The following is a 22450-nucleotide window of genomic DNA, read 5'->3' as shown; positions in this document are numbered from 1 at the left end:
CTGTATTTCCACCCACCCATCTGAATATTAACAACACCCCAGGAAAATGTTCATATAGATTAAACACATCCAACAGACAAATATATAAATATTCCTTGTTTGCCATAATAACTACTTACAAACACGGTAAAGAAAAATAATCTCAAAAGTACTAAACAAATACCACAAACAAACCCCCATACCCTCCAAATGACAGTACTGGAAAAAGTCTTTACTGTAGATGATGGAAGTGGTACTGGAAACATAAACAATGTTTAAAGGATGGAAAGATGTGTGGAACACTCCCTTTTAATAAATTGCTTCCTGGAATTTGGATAGTGAATATAGTCCTACCACCAGAGTCCAGAAGAATAAACTTTGGAGGTGTGATTCTTCTCAAAGATCATCGGTGGACTGGAATGGAAGCAAAAAGAACCCACCACTGTCCTTAAATCTGGTGGCCAAGCACCATCCTTCTCCACTATCAATGCTGCCCAGTTAATAAAAGGTTTAGGAGCTGCTGACGATGGAGTCAATTGGAAAATGGTACAATCAAAATGTTCCACCACATCCTTCTCTTCCAGTTTTATTGGTACAGTGCATGCAAATCACAAACTACAAATCCCACAAGACCCTCTTCATCAGTGCAAACCTGTTTAAAGGCATAGACCCTAATTTACAAACAAGAATTGGCACGACCATTGTTGTTATTCACATTTAACAATCACTCAAAAGGACATACATACGCACAAATAAAAACCCCTATGAGGCCCGCTACAACTTTTTGCCCATTATGCAACTTCTGAATAGGTAAAACAGCACGAGGTGCTGGAGAAAAATGTCCTTGTTTATTCTTTTCAAATTTATAGATAGATAGATAGATAGATAGATAGATAGATAGATAGATAGATAGATAGATAGATAGATAGATAGATAGATAGATAGATAGATAGAATAACTTCTGACTTATGAAGGCATATTGCCATTGGTATAAAGGAACGCCATATATACTTCCGCTGAATAATTCATTGGCTGAAAGTCCTTAGTGTTAGTGTGTCACAGAGAGGATGGCCAGCATTGTTCATAATGACACTCAGTTTTGTTTTAGTTCTCTCCTTCACCATTCAGTGAGCCTCTCCTAAAGTGATGTTACCAGCCCAGCACACCACAGTGTAGAAAATCGGATGGCCATCACAGAGTGGTAGAATATGAGAAGGACGCCACCACCCACATTTAAAGAAGTGTAATCTCCTAAGAAAAATGAGTCTGCTCTTCCCTTTTTAATATAGTTTCTCTGTGTTCCAAGACCAGTCCAATCTGTCATTGATGTGAACCACCAAGTACTTGTAGGAGTGCACTACCTCTTCCTCTACATCACCTATTTTTTAGGTTATTTATCCTATTTAATTTGTTGTAGCGGACAAGAAAATTTTGCTTATGTCATGTTTTCATGTAGAACAGAAAGAAAAAAGTTTATGATATATGGTGGCCAATGCTGTACAATGCACTCATGGGAGGCAGTCTAAGGGCTTAACTGAGCATGAGCTATAGAGTCAGGGGTTGTTGAATCACACTAATGCCTTTTCTCCTTCTTCTGCAGACCTCCAGAAGGGAACACCAAGTAAAGTTTCACCTACTTTCGGCACCATGCCCTTCTGCCAACCTCACTTTTGCCCATATCTTGCCTCTTCCTGCCAAGCGTGTACAAAGCCAAGACCTCCACTCACCCAAATCAGTCACATTTTGACTAAGTCTTTGTTGATTACTTGTTTTGATTATCAGGGTTGTGATAATATATTGGGTGGATCAACCAAAACTTCTTTGTTTTTTGTCTTTTCACAATGTGCACAACACATGCTTTTTTTTCTGTTTATTAATTTTTATTGTAATCATTCCATACAAATAGATCAATTTATAACCAAACAAAACTGAAGACAAATCAAACCCCACCCCTGAGAAGGAGAGCTAAGCCATAGGAGAATTGCTTAGGTCTTTTTAATAAGGCAACAATAAATAAAAGAAAGGGAGAAATAAATATACATGTAAATAAGAGATGGAGAAGGGAATTAAATGCGGTAATAGTTATTTCTCTTATTCTAAAATAATATTGATTAGATCCTGCCAGGTTTTGAAAAAAATTTGTACAGATCCTCTAACTGAGAATTAGATTTTTTCCAATTTCAAATAATATAAAACATCGGTTTCCCACTGACTTATCAGAGGAGAGTTAGGATTCTTCCAATTTAACAGAATAAGTCTGCGTGCCAAAAGTGTAGTGAATGCAATCACAGTTTGCTTGTCCTTCCCCACTTCAAGTCCGTCTGGAAGAACACCAAACACAGCTGTTAATGGGTTAGGAGGGATTGTGATACCAAGGCTGTCTGAAAGGCACTTCAAAATTTTGGTCCAAAATGATGTTAGTTTGGTGCCAGCCCAGAACATGTGACCCAGTGAGGCAGGAGCTTGGTTGCAGCGTTCACAGGTTGGATCTTGCCCTGGAAACATTTTGGACAGTTTTAAGCGAGACAGATGGGCTCGATATATAATTTTTAGTTGAATAATTCTATGCTTTGCGCATATGGAGCTCGAGTGAATTCTCTGCATTGCTACCTTCCACTCCTTTTCTGATATATTGATTAAGAGATCTTCTTCCCAATGTCCTCTTGGATCTTTGAAAGGTAGGGACTCTAATAGGATTTTATATAATGCGGAAATGGTGTTTTAATTCCTCGAAATTGAGCAGTATTTTTTCCAGCATTGTGGAGGGTGTGAGGTGGGGGAAATCGGGCAATTTCTGTTTAACAAAATTTCTAATTTGAAGATAGTGAAAGAATTGTGTAGCTGGGAGGTTGAATTTTGAGTGTAATTGTTCAAAAGATGCAAATATGTTGTCTATATAAAGATCTCCGAGCATTTTAATCCCAAAACTTTTCCAGGTATTAAAAACTAGATATGTTTGTGAGGGTTGAAAGAGGTGGTTCTCTTGCAGAGGTGCCACAGATAAAAGATTTTCCATCTTAAAATGCTTTCTAAGTTGGTTCCATATTCTGAGTGAGTAAAGCACAATTGGGTTATTAGTATATTTGCGATAACTTGCATTTATTGGAGAGCAGAGCAGGGAGTATAAAGAAGTACTACAGGATTTTACTTCTATTGCGGACCAAGCCTGTGTATGTTCATTTATTTGTGTCCAGGTTTTTATGGCTTGTATGTTTGCTGCCCAGTAATAAAACTGAAGATTAGGTAAAGAAATGCCACCTTCTGCCTGAGGTCTTTGTAGGGTCGCCCTTTGGATACGTGCTTTTTCTAAAAAAAATAACGTTAAATATATGCTTCTGGAAAAATCACCACACATCATAAACTGGAAACTAAGGCCTCATGGGATTTTCTTTTTGAACTGAACACAGGGCTATTGACCGACAAAGGAGGGGGAGAGGAAGATCTAGAGTGTTTCTAGAGAGTTTTCTGCTTTTTCTCCTTCAGTGATGAACTCGTGCTACTGTGGCATTTTACAACCACCACCAAGACTTCAACCGAAATTAACTAATCATATGAACCAAAATGTGTTATTTTTGTTGGGTATATTTGTTGGGCTCAGGAGTTTCACAAACTGTTCCTTTCACCTTTTTGATTGAGGTCTGTTTTCTTACCATTCTTACCGGGATGCCTTGCTGAGTTATGTAATATTTTGCCATAAAGTCTGCAATGAATTCTGGTAGTCATTGTCGCTGATCACACATCACATGCCCTGAAAATCCGAGCACATCTCACCAGTTTTAATGTCACTACATTGGTTACCTGTGCCATTTAGAATTGACTTTAAAATACTGCTTATGGTTGACAAAGCCTTAAATAATCTCGCTCCATCCTATATTTCAGAATGTCTTTCACCTTACACTTCAAATCGTAACCTTAGACCTTTAAATGAGTGCCTGCCTATAATTCCAAGAGCTAAACTTAAAAGAAGTGGTGAGGCAGCCTTCTGCTGTTATGCACCTAAAATCTGGAATAGTTTACCGATAGAAATTTGCCAGGCTAATCCAGTAGAGCACTTTAAAAAACTGCTAAAAACCCATAACTTTAACATGGCTTTCTCATAGCTTCATTTTAGTGTAACCCTGGTGTTCTGTATATGCATTTAATTATCATTTTTCATGGCTCCAAAATCCATACTAAACCCTACTATCTATGCTCTTCTTTTTCTGGTTTTCTGTAGTGGCGATCTGCACCACCACCACCTGATCAAAGCACCGTGATGTCCCTACATTGTTGGATTGAAGGCCAGAGGTCCTCATGACCATCAGTGTCTAATTCTTTCACATGAAGCCTGAAAAACATGAGGACTGATTGAGATCATTCATGTTAGGTAGAATGCCTAACGTGGGCTGGGTGGTCTGATAGCCTTGGAACCCCGGCAGATTTTTTTTTTTTTTAATTTATTCTTTGTTAATTAATATTGCCTTTTATATTTTTTCTTTCTTGATCTTGCAAAGCACTTTGAGCTACATCATTTATATGAAAATGTGCTATACAAATAAATGCTGTTTTTGTTTTCTCAGTCTTATGATGCATTTTAGCCTGAGACTCTATTTCTTTTCTCCCGCATCTCTCCTGATACTATTTCAATAGAGACCTTAGTTTTGAATATGTTGACTTTCGACACCTTTTCGACAAGCTTTAACAAGTTCAAAGGTTTCTTTCAAGAACTTTATTGAGCACATTTCAACAACAGCCGCTCACAGGATAGAGTATTAGTCCATTAAAGGGAACATTACTCATATAAGGTCAATATAGAGTGATCAGTCATCATAACCTGAAAATCTTTAATATATGGAAGGAAACCAGAGCATTGGATAGGGAGAGCAATCTAGATACATTAACTTGACTTAATCATAAACACTGTTGATATGTTTACATTCTGCATTAAGGTAACATGAGATCCGTCATTGATTATTAAATGTTTATCAACTTTTAGCCATTTTAAGACAGACCTAAGAAATAATGAGCAACCCAGTGATACAATGGTAACATTTCACAGCTCCAGGGTCTTGACTAATAATCCTGGCCTAAGCATTTTTACATTCTCCAATGACTGAATGGATTTCTCTGCCAGTACTCTCATTTTCCTCCAACATTTCAAGATTAATGGACAACTTTACACTTGCCAAGTATGAATTAGTGTGTGAATATACCATGTGAAGAACTGGTTACTTACTTAACACCTGATCCAGCACCCATAACGCCTACATAATTACCTCTTTTTTGACAAGCTAGTCTTTGGTTGCTTCAGCAAATAAGGAACTCAGCATCATGCTTTTTATGCCTCCTCAATGCTTGTGTTGTAATTTTTGGCTGATTTTTTTTTTTCAGTTAGCTAAGTTACAGTATGTTCTTGGAACACACTCTCATGCTATATGGTGCTGCAATATGGTGCTGCTATTTTGTTGATAGATCCTATCTTTCAGATATAGGGCATGATACAGTATCTTTCAACTGGGGGTTTTAGTTTAAATTTTAGCACGTAAAAAAAAACTGGGGGATTTATCAAAGGAATACTTTTTTAAGCTGTGGTGTGCTGGGCTGGTAACATCACTTTAATAGAAGACCACCTATTTAATAAGTCAATTAAAAGGGCAGGCTCAGTTATGGGACATACTCTCAAGAAGACAATGAAAACAAAACTGAGATTACATAATAAGCTTCATTAAAAAGCTAAATATTCCCCTCAGGATGAATATAGTTCCATCTATCTATCTATGAAATTTTATGAAATGTTCTGATCATTTTCTTTATGTAAATTTGTTATATGGGTTACAGGCGGTGGCACTGACCAGAAAGCAGGAAACAGAGCTGGAGGTGGCAGATTTAAAGATGCTAATATTTGCATTGGGTGTGATGAGGATGGACAGGATTAGAAATGAGGACATTAGAGGGTCAGCTCAAGTCGGACGGTTGGGAGACAAACTCAGAGATGAGAGATTGCGTTGGTTTGGACATGTGCAGAGGAGAGAGGCTGGGTATATTGGGAGAAGGATGTTAAGGATAGAGCTGCCAGGGAAGAGGAGCAGAGGAAGGCCTAAACAAAGGTTTATGGATGTGGTGAGAGAGGACATGCAGGTGATGGGTGTAGCAGAACAAGATGCAGAGGATAGAAAGATATGGAAGAAGATGATCCGCTGTGGCGCAGCTGAAAGAAGAAGAAGAAACGTAAATAAAACAAAATAGGTGATTAAAGGTATTACAAGAAAAGTGAATTGCTCCACCTAGTAAAATAAATAAAGAATTATTTGATCAAGTCACATCCTATAATATTAGGAATTCTGGTTGATGTTCATATAAAATGTTTGTTAAGAAATTCAATTTAGTCTATTTTCATGTAATCAGAATCATTTCAATATTTACATCTGTATTCTACAACTGTTCTTTGTATCTGTATTGTAGAACATTATGTCCTTTAGAATGACATGTGTGTTCTCAAATGATAGTGCATGATTAAAGCAGCAAGCAGAGTCACTAGAGTTGATCAAATATCTGTAAAACAGTTAAATGCAAAAGTTGTCCTAAAAGAGATTAAGTAAGTAAAGGGCTGTGTTAGTGTGCGTCTGAAAAAGTAACAAGTTAGAAAATGTATGCTTGGTGTAACATTCCAGTGCATTCTGGGACCTAATTAACTAAATTGAAAGTTGGAGAGTTTAACTTATTAGTTACTTCATCAAAGAGTCAGTTGTCACATTTTAGTTTATTACATATTTAATTTTCAAAAATTACAGTAGTAATAATGTGCATGTGTTAGTTAAAAACATAGTCCAAACAGACTTTTGCCAAATTTCAACAAATTTGCTCCACTGGGAGCAGAGTCATTTCATGGAAATAGCCAGACAAGCAAATTAAATGTAAATGTAAACAGATAGACAGACAACCACAGTAGGTGCTTTTCACATTACTTGCAATCACAGCTAAATTTGTTAACCATAATGAAGATAAAAAAGATTACAAAAACAAAATGGTTATATATACAGTATTTTCCATTACACGATAATAAAGTTTGCTGTAAAAAAAATACTTTTTTGTGTACTTGATGCAGTTGGGATGGCTGGCACAGGATGATCCAGAGTTGGAGTAGGTGGATTTAGAAAATGAATTAATTAATTGCAGCTTTGTGTAATCACTCATGTATTTATGGATATAAATGTATTATGAAAAGTATTAAATTGTTTATTTCATGAAAGCATTAATATTATTAATAGTGAACAAAAGATATAATAAATTCATGCAACCTTATATCACTATTACTTTTATAGAAGAGAAATTTAGGCTAATAACACTATACTCATTTTCACTACATTTAGTTTGTTGTGCAAGCAATGACTTTTAAACAATGTAATGTTATTTTAATAATAATAATAATAATAATAATGTCATGGGTACCATAATATTAAAAAGAGAATGCTACAACTACAGTATCTACATTAAATAACACAACAGAGGATGCAAAGGAACTCCTTCATCTTTAATAGATAAGTGTAGCCTTACATTAAGTAAAACAACACATACACAGTATATCATTGAACTGTAGCCAAACACGGGTTTCTTCTGGCTGCTCCAGTTTCCTCCCACAGTCTGAAGACATGCAGGTTAGATTAATTGGTGCTTCTAAATTGGCATTAGTCTGTGCTTGGTGTGTGGGTGGGAATGTGTGTACCCTGTGAAGGACTTGGCACACTGTCCAGGGTTTATTCCCTGCCTTGCGCCCTATGCTAGCTGGGAGAGGCTCAAGCAGACCCCCATGACCCTGTTCAGGAGAAAGTGGGTTAAGAAATGACTGAATGACTTTGTTTGCTCTGGCGTAACCAAACCTGTGGATAAGAGTGTTTTACAAATAGAAATTAAATTCAAACTGAAAGAGGCTTAAACTTTCTTCTAAAGACAATTGTTATAGTTTGCTTATTTTACAGTTTTTTATGTTGCTTTGTGAATTACTATTGAGCATTCATATATTCATTTTACCTCAGTGTTCATTCAGAGATTTATTGATTTCTGTTTTATATTTCTACTCAACATATATACCACATACATCAGAAAAAGATTCCGTGCCACCTTTAAACATAAGGTTATATTTAATGTCCATTACCTAAAATATCTATGGCAATTTAAGGTTCACAACTTGCCATGCTTTAACAAAATAAAATAGGTGTTTTAAGTGTAAGCTGATTATTCAAAATGACCCCGGGGCTGTTGGTAAATGATCTTGTTTAAGTGTAGTTTTAACTACAAGCACTCTGAAAGCTTTTTCCACACTTGAAAGAGGTGATAATGTATTTTAAAGAGCTGTAATATAACACATCCATGTAGAATTGATCACTTAACTGGTTGTTTAAAACAAGTACATAATTTTATTGCTCTTAAACTACTGTTAGTGAAAAGCAACAAGCAAATGTACACGTGGTAAAATGGAATACAGGAGGCTGATTTCAGATACTTTCATCTAAGTATCTTTTAGAATGTGGTGCATTTTATAGTAATCCAAAATTACAGATTACACCAACAGTATGTATGGCTCTAATATAATTTTTTTATTTAAAAAAATCCTTATCCTTTGCTTAAAGTTTTTTTTAGTTCTCACTCCCACTATAAAGCCTATTGAAACTCTGCATGAAATTCTCTGTAAGGCTATTTAAAAGCCCCTATCAATACTCTCAGCCTGGCAGCATATTTCACCCTTACATTCACCCTTATCATTAAATCCTGTTTTAAAAATGACCCCTCTGTCCTTCAAAAATTCAAATTATCAACAAGTTTAATTCAAATAAGTCTATTGCTTATCTCTTACTCTCCACATATCTTGTGCCATGGGCCTGGGCTGAGAACCCTTGCAGTCATTTCTGCCCACTGAAGGATCCTGGGAGTTTTCTGCATGCAGCATGTTCTGGGAATGCCCTCCTGCCTATGTTTTCCCTCAAGTCTGCAGTGGCCAGTTTTCTGTGCTCTATTCTCCCATTTAACTTTGTCTTCCAGTCTCATGCATTTCTCCTCTAACACCTATTTACTTTTTTCCTCTTTTATTTCCAGCAAAGGCTCTTTGATGTTGGGTGTTGGGTGCCTGGATGGTCTTTGACTCATTTATTATTCTTAACTTTTGCCAGAATGGTTTTACAAATGCATGCTTTTCTTTACCTTCAGCATTTTATTTCAATAAACATTTTATCACTAAATAAAAAAATAATAAAATAAAATAAGTACATATTTGCCAAATTGTAAAATACATTCTGTTTCACTTCTCTATTTAGGTGTTACATTTTTAGCTTTGTGTTTCCTGTGAAATACCACATGCACCATAGTATATTACTATAACATGACTTGCCATTGTGGCTCTCTAACAGACACATCCATTTCAGTTATTTAGTAGACGGCCTTGTTTATGGTTTAAGAAAAGATGTATATGGAAGAAATGCTTATGAGTAGAGAAAGGACTGTGTGAAGTACGAACAAATATAGAAAGAATTTCAAAAGAGTTTGCTGGATTGTGGGGTGGTCCATGTCCCTTGAGGCAAAATGAGTGAACTTTTTTGATTCACATTCAGATAAATATCAATTAAGTTTGATTAAAATACTCAGAGTTAAGTTTGAAATAACAAATTATTATAGTCCCAGAAATTTTAATCCCATGTAATTCAAGTGGGCGGCAAGGTGGCGCAGTGGGTAGTGCTGCTGCCTCGCAGTTGGGAGACCTGGGGACCTGGGTTCGCTTCCCGGGTCCTCCCTGCGTGGAGTTTGCATGTTCTCCCCGTGTCTGCGTGGGTTTCCTCTGGGCGCTCCGGTTTCCTCCCACAGTCCAAAGACGTGCAGGTTAGGTGGATTGGCGATTCTAAATTGGCCCTAGTGTGTGCTTGGTGTGTGGGTGTGTTTGTGTGTGTCCTGCGGTGGGTTGGCACCCTGCCCGGGATTGGTTCCTGCCTTGTGCCCTGTGTTGGCTGGGATTGGCTCCAGCAGACCCCCGTGACCCTGTGTTCGGATTCAGCGGGTTGGATAATGGATGGATGGATGGATGTAATTCAAGTGTAGTATAACATGAAGCATTGGCTACAAGGTATGAGCTAGGCCTGCCGGCCAATCACAATCACAAATATTCCTACAATTACAATGTAGAGTTTAGAAACCAAAATGTTTGGGGTGAAGGAAACATAAAATTGCGGTAATATGATAGAAACCCCATGCAGGCACTGAAAGGACATAAAAGTGCAATACAAAAAGTATTACTAGTAGTAGTAGTATTGCCACGTGTACAGATATATGAAAAATAAAGTGAGTGCCTCGGATATGAACCCATTCTCCTGGAGGCATAAAGCACCAACACTGCATCATTTCAGATTTTCTTCAGGTTTCCTGCTTTTCTTTTCACATCCCAAAGACATGTATGTAGATTAAGTGGAGACTTTACATGGACTGTTGCCCTGTGCAGGCTTGGCTCTTAGATGTTACGGGGGTAAGCACTAGCCCCCACTGCCCTAGATTAGGTTGTGTGATTTGGAGATTGATGGGTGTATATTTTTACTATTCTCTCTATATGGAACTACTTTCCTACTTAATTTAACCTTTAAAAATATGAAGATTTTGCTGCTTACAACTTGGCAATCATTTGTGCATTTGTTTTGCTAGATTAGTAAAACAGCAAGAGTTGGCTCAGTATTAAATTTGTCTTATTGTTAGTTGGATTGGGGGGACGTCTCCCTTCCAGATTTTGAATTGTATCATTGGCTCTATACCCTCTGTTCACTTTGGCACTGGATCATCTCTCCTTCAAATCTCCTTTCCTGGCTACAAATGGAACACAACTGTATCTGTTCTCACCCTCTATGTTTACTCCAATCTCTGAGTAACAGAATCAAAAATTTACCCCCAAAAGAGGCCCCCTTATTTTCTATGTCCTTCTGACATGATGTCATGTTGAGAAATTATTGGGGTTGCTTCTGAGATGGCATTTCCACACCCTACTCCTTAGCAACTCAGGATTAAACAAACTGTAGGTGACACAACAATTGTTTTTACTATTTGGTCTACAAGGGGTATTTGTACATTTGCTCACTGGAAGACATCCTTCTTCAACCTAACCTCCTTGGAACTTTCTCCATTTCAGATCAGCAATTTGCCCACTTCTACAATTCAAAGATGGCTGAGACTCTTTAATTTTACATCATCATGATCATCATCATCAAGTAACACTTCTTCCAATAACCTCCAGGGTGCTGCCTATCATCTCTGTATCATTTGAATAAACCGTATTATTAATTAATTGTCAGTCCTATACTTACGGCTCCGAGATCAACGATGAAACAGTCTCCTTTGTTGAAACTTGACCAACTGAGAGGAACTTCTGATGCTCTGACCACTCTTCTTCCTTTAATATGTAATAGCCTTTCAGCTGATAGATCATTGGTAACAACATGTTGAAACCCTGAAGCAACACCACCAGCCTAAAATAAAATAAATAACATAAAAACATAAGGAAATTTATAATAGGGAAACATTAGTTCTCTTTTCTGAATTGCTTAGTATAATTTGGTGAATGTGTCAAAATGTAGTTATGTTTAGTTATTTGTTTGTGGGTTGTAGGGGAACAATTATTAGCGTTGACCTTATACTGTATATTTGTATTGCCGTTTATTTATACACACTGCACTAAATTGAATCATGCAAGTGATGTTGGTAAGGCAAAAGATAATAAAGTAATGTAAATTAAGATAAATAACTAAATAAATGTAACCAGGAAACCATCTTCTCCTTCTTCCTCATATGGAGTTAGGTTAGAGCTCAGCTGTCCAGTGATCTGTTGTTTCTTAAAAGATGGTATGGATTTGTCTCAGCATCCTGACTTGACAGTCTAGTCCAGACTCTTAATTTCTGTTATGGGAAGAAAATACTTCCTCTTTCCTACCTCATTTGCCCATATGACTTTTGTTAACACATGAACAAAGATCATGAGGTGAATTTTGAAATTTGTATTTAAATGACTATAACATTTTCTCATGGTCTAGCTGATTCATTTCAAAATGTGTACTTTGTGACTCAACTGATTGCATCCTCCCACTTCCTTCATACACTTTATAGTGACACTGTAAATAATGAAAATCATAAGCTTATCTTTTTATAAAAAAAAAGGTATATACACATTTTCATTACAAAAAAAAAGTGTTTCTTTTATTTTTATAAGTATGGTCACCTGCATCTGACAGATGGCATTAGTTACAATTTAACCAACAGATCTCCAATACCTAAGCCATTAAACTGAGCAGATGGGTGCATTCATTCAGCAATCCACTACATTTAATAGTTGCTATCAGTTTCCATTTGTACTATACATCCACAGAAAATATCCTAAATATCATCTGTTCTTAAGGAGTGTCACTACTACAGGTTAAAATGGTCTATCAATATAAAGTAGGTTAGGGGTGAAAACCCTAACATCTAGGGCACCTAAAAAGGGGTACCAGAATTGGGTCAAAAAAAGACCTGGAAGGCACAGCATTAAGCATTATGTAAAAATAAATAACTGTAACTATACACTCACAATAACAAGACACTGTTCATCTTGATACTACAAAGTAACACACAAGCTCAAATTAATTTACTTGGTTGGACACTGAGGAGGGAGAAAAGGACCTGTACCGACTGACTAGACAGAGGAACCGAGCTGGGAAAGATGTGCAGCAGGTTAGGGTGATAAAGGATAAAGATGGAAATGTACTCACAAGCGAGAAGAGTGTGTTGAGCAGATGGAAGGAATACTTTGAGAGGCTGATGAATGAAGAGAACGAGAGAAAGAAGAGGTTGGATGATGTAGAGATAGTGAATCAGGAAGTGCAACGGATTAGCAAGGAGGAAGAAATGATAGCTATGAAGAGGATGAAAAATGGAAAGGCCGTTGGTCCAGATGGCATACCTATGGAAGCATGGAAGTGTATAGGAGAGATGGCAATGGAGTTTTTAACCAGATTCTTTAATGGAATCTTGGAAAGTGAGAGGATTCCTGAGGAGTGGAGAAGACGTGTACTGGTACCAATATTTAAGAATAAGGGGGATGTGCAGGACTGTAGTAACTATTGGGGAATAAAATTGATGAGCCACAGCTTGAAGTTATGGGAGAGAGTAGTGGAAGCTAGGTTAAGAAGGGAGGTGATGATTAGTGAGCAGCAGTATGATTTCATGCCAAGAAAGAGCACCACAGATGCTCTGATGGTGTTGATGGAAAAGTTTAGAGAAGGCCAGAATGAGTTGCATTGCGTCTTTGTGGACCTGGAGAAAGCATATGACAGGGTGCCTCGAGAGGAGCTGTGGTATTGTATGAGGAAGTTGGGAGTGGCAGAGAAGTATGTAAGAGTTGTACAGGATATGTACAAAGGAAGTATGACAGTGGTGAGGTCTGCGGTCGGACTGGTGGATGCATTCAAGTTGGAGGTGGGATTACATCAGGGATCGGCTCTGAGCCCATTCTTATTTGCAATGGTGATGGACAGGTTGACAGACGAGATTAGACAGGAGTCCCCATGGACTATGATGTTTGCTGATGACATTGTGATCTGTAGCGATAGTAGGGAGCAGGTCGAGGAGACCCTGAAGAAGTGGAGATATGCTCTAGAGAAGAGAGGAATGAAGGTCAGTAGGAACAAGACAGAATACATGTGTGTGAATGAGAGGGAGGTCAGAGGAATGGTGAAGATGCAGGGAGTAGAATTGGTGAAGGTGGATGAGTTTAAATACTTGGCATCAACAGTACAGAGTAATGGGGATTGTGGAAGAGAGGTGAAAAAGAGAGTGCAGGCAGGGTGGAATGGGTGGAGAAGAGTGTCAGGAGTGATGTGTGACAGATGGGTATCAGCAAGTGTGAAAGGGAAAGTCTACAGGACAGTAGTGAGACCAGCTTTGTTATATGGGTAGGAGACGATGGCACTGACCAGAAAGCAGGAGACAGAGCTGGAGGTAGTAGAGTTAAAGATGCTAAGATTTGCACTGGGTGTGACGAGGATGGATAGGATTAGAAATGAGTACTTTAGAGGGTCAGCTGAAGTTGGACGGTTGGGAGACAAAGTCAGAGAGGCGAGATTGCGTTGGTTTGGACATGTGCAGAGGAGAGATGCTGGGTATATTGGGAGAAGGATGCTAAGGATAGAGCTGCCAGGGAAGAGGAGAAGAGGAAGGCCTAAGAGAAGATTTATGGATGTGGTGAGAGAGGAGATGCAGGTGATGGGTGTAACAGAACAAGATGCAGAGGACAGAAAGATATGGAAGAAGATGATTCGCTGTGGCAACCCCTAATGGGAGCAGCCGAAAGAAAAAGAAGAAGAAGAAGATGTGAGTGTTTAGATAAAAGGCTATTCTAAGTTGGCCATCTGTGTTTGAATGTGCCCCCTGAATGAATGGCACGCCACCCAGACTTGCTTCATGCCTTGCATCTGTTGCTGCAGGAATAGGTTGTTACCTCCCATGACTTCAGGATTAAGCAGTTACAATAAATTTATAACAGGATTGATGGATATCTGCTGGATTCATATTTCTGTTGCTTTTTTATTTGTTTCTGTTTTGCCCAAGTGACTTCTCCTATTAATGTGACGTTCATTCATTCTCTGAATCTGCTAAATACTTTACATTTGAAAGTTAAGGGGGGGTTGGTAGCCATTTTTATCATGGGAAGGATGTAAAGAAAGTCCATCATGTGGCAGTCTTGTGAATCTATTTATCTTGAATGTATTTGGGATGAGTGATGAAGCTGGAGTACCCAGAAGACATGCATATGAACATAGAGAAAAAATAGAAATGTCTCACAAATATTGCCTGAGCCAGGCTTTGGGCTTAAGACTCTGGAGCTGTGCTACAGTGCTGTTCGATATATGACATAATTTACAAAAACATTCTGTTTGTAGCCTACTTTACAAAGTATTCTTTGCAATTGATACATTATCATAACATATAAAGTGGAAGAGAATCAGTGAATGTAAGCACATGTGTGTTCATGTTTTTCTGAAGCAAAAAGGCACTTTCCTTTTTTTGTATCTGCAGAATTAGACATTCATTTCTGATACTATATCAGTATTCTAAAACACAGCAGACTCAGTTCTGTGAATACGTTTAAGAATATGACTTTTCTGTTATGTAAATTCTTTGCATTTTGGTGATGTCATATCTTACAGGACAGAAAAAACAAGTGCAAGTATGCTTATGCTTTAACTTTGCTCCTTCAAACATACAGTATTATGTTTTCTACTTCTGTCAATATCACAGGATCACTGATATGAAAGGCTGCTTTGTCCTGGGATGAGACATTTTTAACATATGACGCACAAGTCTCAATACAAAGCAGGAGCGCCCAGCTCCAATCCTGGAAGGCCACAGTGGCTACAGATTCTCATTCTAACCATTTTCTTAATCAGTGCCCAGTTTTTTCTGCTAGTTAAATTCATTTATTTGATTTACTATTTAAGACTCAGACCCTTTAAATCAGGGCTGAGCAGTGTTAGTCCTGGAGGGCCGCAGTGGCTGCAGGTTTTTGTTCCAATCCAACCGCTTCATGAGAAGTCATTTATTGCTGATGAAGCACTTATTGCTCAAGTGACATTTTTCTCCTTTATTTTAGCTGTCTCACTTGTTAAGATTTTGAAGCCTTAATTACTTATTTTAGTCATAAACAGCTCCATTTACTTTTTTTAATTGCTCTTTTTTAAGAATCAGATTTAAATGTCAAAGTAACCGGCAGTTCTCCGTCTAACTTGTCTTCATTTACACCTAGGTGTATGCTTTGTGCAATATTTGGTTTAATAAAATAATTCAACTGAAGAGAAAGTGAAGAACTGAAAATTACTCATCTGTTTTATGCTTCAAATCATTTGGTTGACATCATTAAAAGGAATAAAATATCTATGAAATAAAAATGACCTGACATTGCAGAAGTAAAACACTAATAAGCCATGAAATTAATTAACATCTACTATTGGCAAGGATTGTTTTCTAATGAAGCAACTGGGTTGGAACAAAAACCTGCAGCCACTGCGGCCCTCCATAACTGACGTTGATCACCCTTGACATAGAACACTTGCTTTATTGCAAAATGCTGAACACAAAACAAAAAGAGCATATTTATATCTACAGTCAAATATGCATTGCATCTGTTTCTAGATTTTCTTAATATTCTTTCGATTTTGGGTCTTTTCTCTACCATACCCTTGTCTAAAGCAAAAGACATTCTTTTAAACACTCAGGGTGTTGTTTCTATTAACATATTATCTGGTGATCTTTATCAGTGCTCTGCTAAGTTCCTGTTTTAATACTGTCTTTTGCTTCGTTTAGAGAATCCTTTCTCTGACCTTGCAGATTTTTATATTTGTCTAAATACTTACAAAGTTGTAAATGATGTCCTAACTCCCACTTCTGAAATCACTTATCCAAATACACCAGAGGTTGAAGTCTTTCAGAAAAGCCTTAGATGCAAGGAAGGAAGCATCCTTCTATCTTGGGATACAATCACTTATCGTCACTTAAATTGCCAATTATTTTAAGAGTTAACTCTGAGATAAAACAGGCAAAAATTATAACAAGCGGTTATTGATTGGTAATAAAAAAAAAACGAGTGAGGAGAGTAAAGGTGAGTGAATTGTCAGGATGGATCTGAGATTGTTAATAGATAAGGTTGGAAAAAATAACTTGTTTAGTACACTTGAAGTTTTATTCATCCAAGCCATACTGCCCAAAGAGAATACAAACGTATTATACTTTATAACTTAGGGCTGTTATGGGTTCAACTCTTGTCCTGTAGCAGCCTCGTCTACCTGCAGTCTATGTCATGACTACACTACTTACATGCTTAAAAACAAAAGTGCTAGAGTGGTTCTTCTGAACGATGCCATAGGGGAACCATTATTGGTTTCCAAAAGTCCCATCCACATGAAGGTTCTAGAAAGAACCTTTATTTATTTCGATCCATAACTGGCTCCATACAGTAAATAACCATGAATAGATTAGTAGAGTAATAACAGATCTGTGAAATAACAATGGCTCATGATTTTAAAAGGACTCTTGGAGCATATGCATGTAACACAGCCAATCCTGGTTTTCTTATTCTGTTAGTGTCATACTAGCTAGTTGTACCATACATTAAAAATTTCATTTTTTATTTTTCTACTTATTAGGAAGTTTCTCAAAGCACAATAAACCAACTTTATATGCAAAGAACCCTTCCCAGAATGACATAGTGGCTTGTCAAGCAGTAGTTCTACAAGGAATCACATAACCCAGCAAAGAACCATAAAATGCCAATTTAGAACCATTATTTTTAAGAGTGTACTACAAAATACAGCATAAAACAGATCTTTAACCATTTCTATCTTAGAATTTTCATGCAGATTTTTGGTCTGGCTGACTTCTTCCTAGAGTTGAAGTAAATCCCAGAGGAATTTCATTTATCATCCTTTGTATAGTTTAGAATCCCTAACATATTAACTCTGATTAAGAAAAAAATGTCACCAACAAGCCGAGCTTACTAAGTCAGCAGGTAGACCTCTTCTCTGTAAGCCATCTATGATGGCGGTGTCATCAGCAAATTTAATGATGCCTTTGGAGCTGTGCCCGGTCACACAGTCAGAGGTGAACAAGGAGTACACAAGAATTTAATATCATTCAAATTCCACAAAACAAAGCACGTAAATTCTATTACCTTATCAATATTTTTGAAGATGTAGAACTGAAATTTATTCGAAAAAGTCCATGCTCATTTCTGACAGAGCACTGTAACTGCCTCATATTTTGCACATTGTCACAGTTAGCTATTACCAAAACATATTTAAACAATTGAACACATTAAATGTTAAACCTTTTAAAATAATTATATTTATCAATCAATATACTGTACCATAATGCCATTTTAAGCAAAGTGTTTCGTGATTAAATATTCAGGAAGGACTAGCACTCAAAAGTAATTGTCAAAAGACTAGAAATCCCTAATGAATGTCCCCTTTTCAGATCATTTCCCATACCTCACTGCCAATTGGTGCAAATATAGCAATGCTAAACATACTAGGAATTAAATTATTGTTCCTTCAACACTGGATACAATATATATTTCACAGCCATTTAAAAATTGTTTCTGAAGATTGACAGAGTCCGTGTTCCTGGTCTGTCAATATACATTGTTCAAAGAACTAAATTAAACAGAAATATAATACAATACATTTAGGCTTGGTTAGTAAATAAGGAAATACAAATAATAAAGTACAAATATTATTACTTAAAACAGCCAAATTAAATACAGCTTTAAGAATTAAATAAACAATTCACAACATGCAAATTATTATTCTAATACAGTCTGGCAAGGAAGATCTGATGTGAGTCAGAATGTGTTCTCAAATTCAAATGTTTCTTAGTAAAATTAAATGTACTTAAAAATAAACTGCACAAGAATGGAGCACACATACTGTATTTTGTATCTAGACATCTATTTTACATACATCCTTGATAAAAACATCTTGATATTAGCCCTGTATTTGCAGCAGCATAAGATAAATTTTTGTCCTGCCAAGTAATGTCTTTAATATCGTTACCTTTTTAGCTAATATTTAATATTTCAACATAAAATACTATCTGCAATAATTCATCACCATCATCATCATTTTCTTTTCTCTTTTCTTAGAGTGGGCAGCAGTAACTATCCACTGAGAAGAAGCCCCTGCCCACAACAACTTCCCCCAGAACTTTTTTGGGGAATACCTAGATCCTACAAGGAAAATTAAAATGATTAATTTTACCCCTCAGTCTTCTCCAAGTGAGTCCTGCTTTGTACTCCTCCCAGGGGACATCCTAACTACATACCCAAAACACATCAACTGCCTCCTCTCAATCTGGAAAAGTAGTAGTTCTACTCCGAGGACCTTGTGTTTCTTCATTATGTGTTGGCCCAGCAACCTTGTTCAAGAACCTAATTTTGAGCGTTTGTACTACAATATCATATGTAGAGCTTGTCACCATAGGTGAGGATGTGGACTCTCTGGTAAATGAACAGCTTTATATGTGGGTTTAACTCCCATTTCATCACCATGGCCCAGTACAATGTCTGCTAAACCTGCACCAATGTGTTAGTCCATGTCATTATCACCTCTATACTCACTGGTGAACAAGACCCAGAAGTACTTGAAATCCTGCACTTGGGACAGCTGCTCTCCCCTTTTCTGCAAGGAACAAGCCACTCTTTTCCAGGAGAGGCCTATTACCTTAGGTTTGAAGGTGAGCCCTCTGAAATTGGAACACACCCTCTTGTTCTCTTTTTAAGTATGGTAAGCACAACCCAAGTCAGACAGACACTAGGCTGTCTCCATTCACATATCCAGTGATTTCAACATTTCCATTTGGATCTCAATCAGTAATGTGGCCACAGATAAGGACCAAATCCCTAACCAATACTTCTGGCACTGCCTCCTCTGTGGACAGTGTATCCAAAGGATTTACAAGTTTCTTAAAGTGTTATGTCTAGCACAGAAATTCATTATCAATTCACAACTTCAGCCCACTTCAGGCAGGCTGTTCCTGCCAATCACACTCCTTAACATATTTCCAGAATTACCCATGTGATCGGTCTGAGTGTCTGGGCTTGCGAGTGTCCTGGATAAAAACCAAGATTCAGGCTTTTAATGACCCCTTGGGCACAGCCATCGGCAGTGTGTGTCTCTCTGTGGAGAGAGTGTCGACCTTGTCGAGAGGTTTACTTAACTAGGCAGTGACATTCTTGTCTCTGGTGACTCTTTCTATGAAGTCAGTAGACGAATTGGCATAGTATGGAGAGTCATGAGGTCGGTAGAAAGAGGAGTGTAGAGCTCCCGATATCTATGCAAAAGGACGAAGATTCAAGTCTTTAGAGTCCTTATGCTTCCTGTTTTACTGTATGGCCGTGAGACATGGACCCTATGCAGTGACCTGAGACAAAGACTGGACTCCTTCGATACTGTGTCTCTTTGGAGAATAATTGGAAACTGCTGGTTTAACTTTGTGTCGAAAGAGCAATTGCTCATGGAGTCCCGAATGAGGCATTGTGAGAAAGCGTCAGTTATAGCACTACAACCGTGTGGCACAAATCCTCGAGGGTGATCTGGCTCACAGGACCCTCATTGTTGAAGGCCAAGACCAGGACAAGGGGATGTCCACATAACACCTGGCTGTGGAAGATAGATGGTCATTTCTGGGGATGGAACTGGATTGTGTATCAGCCTGAGAGATTGCCAACCAGGATCCCAAGCTGTTTTGTCATGAGGTGGGTGCAGCAACACACTGTACCAATTGCATGCTCCCCAACCTGACCTGGTACATCTATCAGGAGGCTATATCACTAGACAACATTGCTGTATGTAACACTGATGCATAATAAGCCCCCAGGGTCACAATCCTAGGATAGGTCCAATAATTCATGCTGAAATATTAAATGAGAAAAAGTACAATTTGGCATTTTATGAAAAACACAATGATTGATGATGAAATAATCAGGAAATAATTTAATTTATGCTGGAAAAACTAATAAATGATATTTTAATTGTGTTGAAAAAAACATTTAATGGAAACAGTTTTAAATCTAGCATTGCACCATATTATTAAGTAAACCACAACATTACACCCCAGCCAAAAAACAATGCTAGTGCAGCCACAACAAGACATCTTTTCTTTAAACTGAATTAGAACCTCAAAATGAGAAATGTCTGAATTGACGTCATCCTTTGATGGAATACACTATCCCTTTGTCACTGCTAGCTCTTCTCATTTTACTTGAGAAAAAGAATCCTAGTTTGCTTGCTGTTTTACAATGGGAACTAAAGTACTACACTACTCAAAGAAAGGTATTTTAACAGATAATTAAATCATAGCATTTCATTACCAAGTTCATGCACATCTCACATCACAAAAATCAAACAATGGGATTGTGGTCATCCAAGGAAATGACAAGCTGATACATGGATAAATTTTGGGGTACCAACCCAGCCATTCCCATTTACCCAAACAAAACAAAACAATAATGTTGGATGGCGTATGAATGAAACACAAAATACTGCTATGTGCAAAATATGCTAAGAGGCTATCTCAGTCACAACTACTTCATCTGTCGTTAGATAAGAGTGGAGCTCCTTTGTTCTGATTGCTTGTGGAAGAAGTGGCGCCTCCTTCCAGACAGTTGCACTTTTATGGCCCAGAGACTGGGAGGGGTGGAGTCAGTTGCCCTCATTGGGTGTTTTTTCTGCATTGTGGAGGAAGAAGAAGATAAGACAGTTATCGGCTGCACTCCCTCTTGGCCCAGGGTGTATCACATATCTGGAAGGAACTCGGAGGGTGACCCTCTGATGTGCATGCGTGTCAGGATGCTGCTGTCTGGTCTATCTCAACTGACATTAGATTGTTGTGATTCAGTACCTTCTGATATCTTCATCATCTGACAAAGCAACTCAGCACTAACCACCGTGTGATGTCTTGATGGTCAAATTGAGACCATACAAGCAACTGAAAAAAATATTTTCTACATATCTGTTCTTTCTGTGCTAGTACCACGCATGTCCATCAATAAGTAGCATCATATTTCTGGCATCTGCAAACTCCCCAACCATAATCTGAATGGTACCTCCTGCCACCATGATGCCCAGCTTCCTTATAAGCATTATATTAATACAGTTTTCTTTTTGTTTTTTTAATATTTTTTGATGGTTCGCTATTTTATAAAAATACATTTTTAACTGATCAAAAGAAGACTTTGTCAATCTGTGGTTTACTGTGTCACCTGGATTACTTTCAGAATCCCTCAGTGAAAGATGAGAGTTGAGATACTGAACTGTACACCTGGTTTGATATGTTTGTCTAAAACTGATCAGACATGCAGCTTATCTTTGCTACTTTGCAGCATTTCAATAGAGCAATTATCTGGCTAAGGCTGTGCAAGTTGAAGCAATGTTTCATTGGCAATGTTAATTTGTAAGATTTGTTTATCAGATGTCCATTTTTTTAAACTTATTAGTTTGTTTCTAACAAATCTTTGGATGCAGAATTTTTTTAAAAAAGCTTTTATTTAAGAACTCATTAGAAGTAAATTATTCTCATAACAATACCAGGAGCCTGCATAGCACAAATCTTCTAATTTTGAATGTTCCACTAATTCCTGTTTTCCACCAGCAGCAGAAAGTGATAAAGGCCACTAGCCTGGTTCCAGGTCTTTCCCATTTCAAGAAAGAAGTCTAAAGGATTCATGATCAGTGCACTGATCACATTAAACAAAAGTGATGGATATTTGAATAATAATAATGTATATGGTACATCAACCTTAATAAAAGGATAAATGTCTGTGTGTCTGGGTGCTATACCCTGGTCATTCCAAAAGACGGCGCATCACCAACATTAGCACTACTTTTATAATCCCAAGCCAAATGCAATATAACAGAGACATATACATTGAATGGTACACTGTAAA

General features: G+C 37.6%; 1 protein-coding gene across 1 annotated transcript in view; it reads right to left on the bottom strand.

Moving 5' to 3' along the window:
• scin (scinderin) overlaps nucleotides 1–22450 on the bottom strand; it is a 131198-nt gene that overhangs the window by 72020 nt on the left and 36728 nt on the right. Inside the window, exon 3 of the mRNA XM_051935708.1 lies at nucleotides 11289–11450. Within this exon, the coding sequence (XP_051791668.1) occupies nucleotides 11289–11450 (162 nt within the window). The remainder of the gene's footprint in view (nucleotides 1–11288; nucleotides 11451–22450) is intronic.

This window comes from Erpetoichthys calabaricus, chromosome 13 (assembly GCF_900747795.2).
Source record: "Erpetoichthys calabaricus chromosome 13, fErpCal1.3, whole genome shotgun sequence".
NCBI lineage: Eukaryota > Metazoa > Chordata > Cladistia > Polypteriformes > Polypteridae > Erpetoichthys > Erpetoichthys calabaricus.
The sequence above is the reverse complement of the archived record's forward strand: the minus strand, read 5'-3'. Positions and strand labels throughout refer to the sequence as shown.